General features: G+C 43.7%; 2 protein-coding genes across 4 annotated transcripts in view; both read left to right on the forward strand.

Moving 5' to 3' along the window:
* LOC142991237 (arf-GAP with coiled-coil, ANK repeat and PH domain-containing protein 3-like) overlaps positions 1-4,530 on the forward strand; it is a 37,609-nt gene extending 33,079 nt beyond the window's left edge. For 2 of the 3 annotated variants that reach the window (XM_076141291.1, XM_076141290.1), the window contains exons 25-26: positions 2,390-2,439; positions 3,674-4,530. In XM_076141291.1, coding sequence (XP_075997406.1) covers positions 2,390-2,439; positions 3,674-3,742 — 119 coding nt within the window. In that variant the 3' untranslated portion in view covers positions 3,743-4,530. The remainder of the gene's footprint in view (positions 1-2,389; positions 2,440-3,673) is intronic. The other variant, XM_076141292.1, reaches the window with a different exon arrangement.
* A 218-nt stretch (positions 4,531-4,748) lies between these two features.
* ube2j2 (ubiquitin-conjugating enzyme E2, J2 (UBC6 homolog, yeast)) lies at positions 4,749-8,386 on the forward strand. Its single transcript, XM_076141297.1, has 7 exons — positions 4,749-4,866; positions 6,487-6,617; positions 6,882-6,922; positions 7,007-7,109; positions 7,515-7,653; positions 7,756-7,836; positions 7,935-8,386. The coding sequence occupies exons 2-7, from the start codon at positions 6,487-6,489 to the stop codon at positions 8,223-8,225; spliced, it is 786 nt and encodes a 261-aa protein (XP_075997412.1). The 5' UTR covers positions 4,749-4,866; the 3' UTR covers positions 8,226-8,386.
* The last annotated feature ends 970 nt before the right edge of the window (positions 8,387-9,356 follow it).

The following is a 9,356-nucleotide window of genomic DNA, read 5'->3' on the forward strand; positions in this document are numbered from 1 at the left end:
TACAGGGTGTCGCTAGGAGTCAGGGTGGGTGGGGGGGCTAAATGTAAAACTGTGATGAAAATACTGAAGGGCGTTTGGGGGTGTGTCCAATGCCCGCCGCTCTGATACTTGTATGTGAATAGACGAATGAGTGAGCGAGCGAGTGAACAGGAGAATAAAGGAGTGCATGTGTCAAAGAATACTGAGATAGAGTCAAATATGATATTATGATACAATATGTAAAGGAAAAAAAAAGAAAAACTGTGCACTTTTCCCACCTGCAGTATTATTTTTTTCATGGACTGAGTGTAGCATTTTTTTTATTTTAATTCTTTACATCTCTTGTCTCGTCCTCTCACATTTTCTGTCATTTGTGTTTTTCTGTCCTTTTTCAAATTCACGATTCTCCCCTCAGAGGAACAGTGCAATGTGTTCTTAATGCAGTTTTGCATCTGCATTTCTTTTGTCAATGATTGTCATTTTAAACTCAAACGTTCCAAGGAAATACTAACAGGAAGTCTTTAGATTGTGCAGCACAATTACATTTAGTCTTTCATTTATTTTGGAATAATCTTACGCATAATCAGCATCCAAACACGGCTTGGAGAGACGGCTCAGTTTGAATTCTAATTGCAGTGTATCCCATTTTTGTTTGATTAAATCTGACTAAGATACAAAGCAGTTGCATGGACAGCCAGGGCTGAACGATTCTCTTTGAACCGCACAGAGACACGCCACAAACCAAAACAACACCACATCCACGTGCTGTTCACTGCCATTCACAAACCTGAGGTGAATCACCAGTGTGTGACCTTGTGTCCATTGTGTTGTTAATACTCGTCCAGTATCTCGAGCGCGTCGATTACAAGATTTTCGAGACACTTTGCACACCTGTGAGTCAAACTACGTGTTGCTTTCCCCCTGCATGCTTTGCCAGAATTTAGTTTTTTTTGGAATGTCGACATCTTTTGTATTCTTGGCATGAAGAGATATTTTTCTATTGTTTGAATCCGTTCCTGCAGTGCAGTTCTCTGTAATGAGCATGAGCCACCGCCACCCTTTTTTTGTTTTTCACCCTCTGTGCCATCTTTCCATCCACAGACCCAATCTGTGGTGTCTTTCCTCCTCATCACCAAATCTTACAAAAACATTTTTATGCTGTGGTTTTACTCTGCCAAAGACTTTTAAAAGGGAAATTGTCTTAACATTGTTGTACGGTGTCACCATTTTTCTCTCAACTGTTCAGTAGATGCAGCATAGTCTTACAATGCTTTGTGAAGTGACAGCGTGGTAGAAAAACACTGTTGGTGTGCTCACACGGTCGGAAGAGGATAAAAAAATACAATAGGAAAGTCAATAGAAATGTGACTTAGTGGAGACGTTTTGATATGACGGTGATGTTCTGCAATAGTTCAGTGTACTGCGAGTAGAATCAGTGTAGAGGACGATGACGAGCTGCTGTGACCAAATGGTTTAAGGGCCACTGATCTAGCTGATGTATTAAGTGTCGTGTCTGTTGTGTGTATTTACATAGGAGTGGTACAGGAGCTGTTACTGTAAGAGGAAACGTGCTGTAAATAGTTTGCATTTGAACTCGACACCGACTGCCTGCCAGCATTTAATCACCTTACTGTCTGATCTGTTTTATGTTTGTCTTTTTATTCTCTTCCAAAACAACCTGTCAGACAAGAAGTGTGCTGACATTTTGGATATCTTTGGAATACTTTATTCTCACTAAAGGGGGAGAAAAACAAACATACATACAATAAAACTGAGAAACTCTTGATGAACTAACCCTGCTCTCTGCTTCTTTGCTCTCATTCCTCCTGTCTCATCTATTTATAACTTTCTCTCAACATTGTGGCTATTACTTGCAGATATTTTCCAAAAGACAGTAGCTGTAAACGATCGGAAATGTAAATATATGTTACGTTTGTTGCTAGATGTTGGGAGAATGCCATTTCTTTTACAATCTGGTACATCTTTGGTGTGTAACAAACGTTTGGGTCACACTTGGCTTATTCAAAGCAGTAAACCTGGTATCCTCATCTTATAAAATGCAAGGAAAGTGTAGATTCCCGCACACCTCCAGACTGTCGGGTCAACGTCAGTACCATGCAGTTTTGTTTGCAACGATATGAAGACTTAATCATTTATGTCATGGTATCAGATTTTGTCTCATGTTGTAGCGTGCAGCAGGAACTGTCTGCCTTGAATAACGTCCAGGGTCTACTGTGTATTTATAGTGCATTTGTATGTGACCTCGCAAACTTAATTATCACTGAAAATTGTCCTCATTTGTCAGAAATGTCTTAATTCCTCAACTTACGCTGTGAATAAAACATCAAAGACACACATGAGAAGATGGAGAAAAAAAGTGACTGACATATCATTGCTTCTGTTACTACAGGGGGGACCAGGGGCAGCAGGAGGGAAAAACCCAAGGATGTTCGGGATAGAGTGAGTGAAGCATCCTGGGCCGTCTTACTATGGGACTAGTTTGATAGTCTGCCTCTACTGGTGGCTTGGTTGTTCTTTCGGGTGGATTTCTCTTTCTGTTACACAAACACTTTGGAAAAAATATTGGGGCCTTTTTAAAATTCTATCCTTTGGGTCTTTTTGGGAGTAAATGAGGCGTTCAGAATTTGATGTCAGTTCTTCTCATTTCTCTGTCAGCAGTGTACATACATGATGTTCTAAGGTGGTGACTCATATTATCACACATTAGTCTTTAACATATACACTTTGGCGTAGAATGAAAGAAAGTATGACAGATGGAGCGAGCAAAAGAAAGGAAGAGCAAACGGTCCCACGGTGATGTGGGAGTTGAATGGACAGGATGCTCACCACTCCCTCCCTGATCCTCACTTTGTGTTTTGCAAACTAACAAAAAACTTAAAGCCATAATTTACAGTACATCTGTTGCAGCAGTCTGGAGATATTTGGCTTTCACTTCTCAGGTCAGTAGGCCTTTGAATGGATAGAAGTTATGCATGGCGCAATAAAGGCTACGCGTATCTCATGGACTCCCAAATAGAATGATGTAATACTATAATGATTAGCAGTGTTAACCTTGTATAATCAATTTTCTTTGGGCACTTTGTCTCCTCACAATGCCCTGCCTGTGTATATCTGCATTCTGCAACATTCTCTCAGCTACTTCAGACAATACAGACATTTCAGCGTGAAATGTCTAAGAGAAAACACACATTAGTGTTAAAGATAAACCTATAACTCCATATAGAGTAGCACAGGGTTCCATAAAGGTCCATTCAGAGGCCAAACTGAACACAAACTACCTCCAGAATGGTGCAACTTACAATAAAAATAATGTTAGTGACCTATGTGTAAAAATGTGAGTATTACTTTAAATGTCCCATCTAATACATACGGCTGATTGCGCCAATTTGTGTACAAAGTGCAACTTGAACATTTGATCTGTATCACTCTTCAACAGATTGGCTTGGATGTATGTTGAAGAATGTGTCACACTCTGCACTGTGGTTCATAAGACATGGAAAAAAAACTGAATTAGGAGTAAATGTAGATCACTGGAGAAAGCAGTATTTGCTGTTTTGTGGCCTAAATGTTATGTTGTGAAAAAAGCTGGTGTAAGTGCAAAAGGCCACGTTGTCTCCAGGTCCCCTGCAGATGGAAGACAAAGCCCGTTGACATCCCATATTCCCTGTTGCAGGTGGCATCTCCTGTGTTGATGTCTTTCGCGAGTTTTCTCTCCTCGCGTCTTTCCACCCCGAGAAGTTAAGGAGGAGGAGCATTCAGTTCAGCCGCTGCCAGACGCCATGCTGACCGCTGATGATGCATCAGTCAACGTTTGGAGGCAGAGGGAGGCTGCAGTCAATGGTCGAGAGGGAGAGAGACGGAGAGAGAACCCTGATGCTGGAGAGTCGGGTTGCAAGATATAAGATTCTAAGTGATGATAAATCTGCTTTGTGAAACAATATACCTGTGATGATTGTCTTCGTCTGCTGCCGTAGCAAGTAGTTAAACATTATGATATCTGTACAGTTCAAACAGACTTTATTTCAGTGTCTTTATACCGATTTCGGCAATCGGCAGCAGTTGCTGGGATTTACCATTGTTGTGCAATAAACCATGTTTATTCTGATGTTCTCTAACATAGTGCAGCGTGTCTTGGGATCTGATTACCCAATTTTGTGGTTTTATGTTTTTTATAAATTCACATATTTTGCCAATTTCAGATTTACAGCAACGGAAAGTCTCTTCACAGTCAAAATGCTTTTCAACTATTTTTGCAACTGGTAGAAATAAAATGTACAACAGATACAATGTGGCTGAGTGCATTCGGAATGTTGTTGTGCATTTCACTCCTCACATGATATCCAGAATGAGGGCCATACGGATACACAATCTAATTTATTATGATTAACAATCCTTAGATAACCTTATATGCTGTAATCTCCAGACTGTATCTATGCTTGTGTTCAATTCAAATCTCGTAAGTCTGTCGCTTTGGATATACGTATCTAGCAAATGATTAAATGTCACAGAAAGGCACAATCTGAAAAGACATCAAACCATCTGCTCTCTCGATTACTACGATTAATATGAAGATAATATTTTCAGGTCAATAGTTGCATTTAGTGCCGCTTTAACTCGCCATGTAAAGTTGCAGCTGTTGTAGTAACCTGACTGGGTGGCGTTAGCGCGCTTTCCAATTTAATTTCCAGCCGCTACAATACCAACGAAGAAGAAAAGCGGAAGCGTCATTTCCCTCCCCCCCGGTTGGCGATAGCTAACGCTACGTCGGTGTCGACGTCTTATCACTGTAGGGTTTGACGTCTGAAACAAACCGCCTTCATTGTGGTCCAGCTGTGAGCAGCTGTTTTCACGGGGGTCTCTGGAGAGGTACGCCTGTGTTCAATGGCTTCCCGTGTGTGTTAGTGTGTGTCTGTGTGTGAGAGAGAGAGGCGGACGAGGCGCTGAGCTCTCGTTAGTCATGGGACTGGTTAGCCGCTGTTAGCTCGATAGCTAAACACAACAGTGGCCTAGGTTAGCCTATAGCTAACTGTGTACACAAGACTTCCTCGATGGTAGCACTCAGCATTAGTTAGCCTGTCTGACGTGAATTCACAGTGAGGGGTGAAAGGATTACAAGAGATTTATAATATCAACGACTTAATATGTGACTTCCTGGGTTGATATGTGCAGCTTGTTTATGGCCCGGCAGCAAAATAAGAACCCTGTACCGAGTTAGTTTAACTTTAACTGCCGTGTTTGCCTCCCAGCTGATCCGAACATTACCTCATCTCGTCATTTAGCAGATTAACTCTACCCCGCACACTCTGCCTTAAGTAGCCTGCTGTTTATTTACCAACGAGGAAGTGACGACCGACCCGACATCGGCGTTGTTAACTCAGCCACTTCTTGTCAACTCAACATGGCCGGGGGCGGTTTCATCTGTCGTGGAACAGTTTGGAGCTTTAATGAGCTGAGCTGAATGTGTGCTTTAGATCCTTTAACACGCGTGACGTAACTGTTTACACTTTAAGACCTTACAAATGGCTCTAATATTTGTATAATGTTGTCAGTTTGGATCATCTATAACTGTTAAGGTGCTGCTACTTTAATAATTGACATTTTTTCTTCCTGGCCGACTAAAGTAACTAACCAAACATAATCTGCATCTCACCTTGTGAGACCTACATGATGTCTGTTATTGTCTTTGTTTTACATTTTCTGTTGTAAATAAATGTTGAAGTAACGCTCAATTTAAGACATTTACTCAACATATTGGGAGGATTTGTTCATTTCTCTGCCCTGTATCAATGTAAACAGTAAACCCTAGTGATTTGTCTCGACGGTTTAGACTCTTCTGTGGCGTCTACTACATGGAGCCAGTCTGCTTCCTCTTCACTCAGCGTCACTTCTTTAGGCTGAAGTGGATCAGTTGCTGCTGCTCCAAAGCTACTTAAATACACAACAGGGATGTCATCTAACTAGCCCATGTTACAATAATGATGTCATACTTAAAACACTACTTAATCATTTAAAATTAACTACGGACCATTCTTGATTTACATTTGATGGGTTAGTTATGATCATTATTGTTGTTGTTATATCTATTTTAGAAAGAACTTTTGTGTTTTCTTGATGTTGCTGTTAGAAATGTTGCTAAAGAGCAGGAATCTCACGGGCAAGTTCATTTGGACTCCATTTAAAAATCTGTCAGGCTTGGCTGAACTCTGGCGTCTCTGAAATGCAGAGAGATTCTCTCCCATCCAGAGATCAGCTGAGCTGCGTGATGAAAATTCTTTGAGCTTCACTGAGTTGTCTTGACAGCCGAGATGAAAGTGAGTCTCATCATTTCTTAAGAAATTCAGCAACACAACGAACACTTACCGTATGTTCTAAAGCAAAAGAGCCATAAAGCAGCAAAAAGCAGAGCTGCTAAAGAAATGTCTGACATGTCTAACCGTGTCAGGATAAATGGATGACCGGCGGTGTTGTGTTTCTGTGGTTTCTCAGATGAACAACAACGGGAATAAGAGAGCTCCAACCACAGCCACTCAGCGCCTGAAGCAGGATTACCTCAGGATAAAGAAAGACCCTGTGCCTTACATCTGTGCTGAGCCGCTGCCCTCCAACATCCTAGAATGGTGAGCAGCTCTGCATCCTCGCATCAAACACAAAGCAGCGGGGCTCGTAATCGGCAGTGTCGACGCGGCAACCAGTTTTATAGACTTTGTGTCACGTGTGTGTATGTGTGTGTGTTATCTGATTTTCTCCCTCAGGTCTGTTTGAAACTCACACAAATATTCCGACACTTTTTGTTTTCCCAGCTGCATTTAGTTCAGATGAGCATTGATTGTAGACGAGCAGTAAAGTGTTCATGGCTCATATTTCCACTCTGTCTCTCCTAGGCACTATGTAGTCAGAGGTCCTGAGAAAACTCCATATGAAGGTAAATCCTAGTGAAGAACAAACCTCAGACACGTCCCTCCTTAGTTTGTTTGTATTTGTGCTTAACTGTATTTGTTTTCCTCAGGAGGATATTATCACGGAAAACTCATCTTCCCACGCGAGTTTCCCTTTAAACCGCCAAGCATCTACATGATAACACCAAACGGGAGATTCAAGTGTAACACAAGGTGAGGAAAGTCCTGATTCACCGCGTCCACGCCCACACACACATCCGTCCGGCTTCACAGAACGTTCCAGGGAGGGAATGCAGCATCGCCTGCGTGTTCTGCTGAATTCCAGCTTTCCTATGCCCAACCAGGGAGGGAGCGTGTTCAGCATAGGAAAGCTGGAATAGCTGTGAACGCCACAGTGTTGCTTTCACTTCTCTATTGAAGGAATGAGGCCACAGGTCAGCGGATGTGATGCACGAACAGGGCTGTTTCTGTGAATAAAGGAGAAACACTTTCACACCTGTGGATTTGTTCCTTTCATAAATAATAAGAAATAAATTGGGGAAATTAGACGATCCAACAAGCGCCCCGTGGGAACAGAGCGGCTGGTTTTTTCCAACGTGTCTCTCCCTTCCTCTGTAGGTTATGTCTGTCCATCACCGACTTCCACCCAGACACGTGGAACCCGGCGTGGTCCGTGTCCACCATCCTCACGGGTCTGCTCAGCTTCATGGTGGAGAAGGGCCCGACCCTCGGCAGCATCGAGACCTCCGACTACACAGTGCGTACTGGCAAAACCCACTCTCCTGCACACTGAGCACCGGAACCGACCGCTTGTAATGTTTTATATTAATGTTTTGTTACTCTTTTTCTTTGTTTCCAGAAAAGACAGATGTCAGCCCAAAGTCTGGCCTTCAACCTCAAAGACAAAGTGTTCTGTGAGCTTTTTCCCGACGTAGTCGATGTAAGTGTGTGTGCGCTGACGTCTGAGTCGCTCCGTTCTTTCCTCTTTTCTGTGCTGTTCTGCCTAATCTCGCCCGTCTCTTCTCCTCGCTCCTCCAGGAGATGAAGCAGAAACAGAAAGCTCAGGAGGAGCTAAGCGCCCGCACCCAGCCTCTCCCCTTACCCGACGTGGTGCCCGACGGCGACCCTCAGCAAGCCCACTACGGCCTCCCCGCCCTCAACGGTGCCCCCGTGCCGCTAGGAGGCGCCAACGCCGCCCCCGGCCTGCAGCAGGCCAATCGCAACCACGGACTTCTAGGCGGGGCGCTCGCCAACCTGTTTGTCATTGTAGGCTTTGCGGCGTTTGCCTACACGGTGAAGTACGTGCTGAGGAGCATAGCCCAGGAGTGAGAGGAGCAGGTGAGCTGGCCAGTGGACTCCACATTCTAAAGAAACACACACTGGGTAGGGAGGTTCAGTCCTGGTCCCTCCTCCACCTCCACCACCACCACGGACTTTGGGAGATGGAAATTCAAAGCCGACCTGCACAGGGAGGATTGAGGAGGAGGAGGAGGAGGAGGAGGAGGTGGGGGGGTGGGTGGGGACGGGGAATAGAGGGGCTTGTTAAAACGGTGGTGATCCGCTCAGTAATGGGGGGGGGGGACATGCTTGGCTCATGGGCTGCAGGCGAGCATTGAATTGAGAACGCGTTAATGGATCACAGTGTTTTCCTGAGCCGCAGCTGGAGGCTCTCACAAAGCTTAACAACTTTTAGTTCATAATCATCTTTGCAGTTTATCCATCTGGCATATTGAATGTACAGTGATTGATTAAAGCTTATTGAAATATTGCATCTCTGGCACGGTAATCGTCAAATTAAGGACAGTTGCCTCAGAAAAACAAATCCAGTGGTGAAGTAAAGTGTAGTGAAGCAATCTGAGCAGAGGGCATGATGGGAATTACAAGTACTCTACAACAGTATTACTCAGATATCATCTTTTTATATAATCAGATTTCTTTGCAGAAGAGAACGTAGCGTTCACTGTGACCGGTGCATCATAACGGGCGTCTCCTCACATAACACACACCTCTGCTGGCAACCAACTACCATGAAGGTGGATAAGATCCCATCTGTGGTGCTGAAAAGCCTAAATGATCTTCTCATTGTCACAGTTACTCTGTTCAATCCACTATTTCCTACTCATGAGTGCGAGTCCCAGCGTCATGTTCACAGTGAGCTTTGGTCTGGTGAGACAGGGGAGCAGCTGTGTTGTTGTATAATAAATGTCAATTTCCAATACTTTGAGGACCACAAACCATTCCATCCATCTTCACTTTGTGGTGGCAAAGGTCTCTGCAGACCTCTAAACTATCTTGATGATTTCATTCCAGAAGGAATCTGTGTTATGGAAATGTACTGGAATAGTTTTGGTTTGTCACCCAGAATGCGTCACAAACACGCCACAGCTCTGAATTGAACACCTCGCCACCCTGCACCTGTGTGAGGGTGTGACGCCTTATCCACCGCTGCAATACTTTCGG

This window comes from Genypterus blacodes, unplaced genomic scaffold (genome assembly GCF_046128005.1).
Source record: "Genypterus blacodes isolate CSIRO-AG114 ecotype Tasmania unplaced genomic scaffold, CSIRO-AGI_Gbla_v1 ptg000017l_1, whole genome shotgun sequence".
In the NCBI taxonomy this organism is placed as follows: domain Eukaryota; kingdom Metazoa; phylum Chordata; class Actinopteri; order Ophidiiformes; family Ophidiidae; genus Genypterus; species Genypterus blacodes.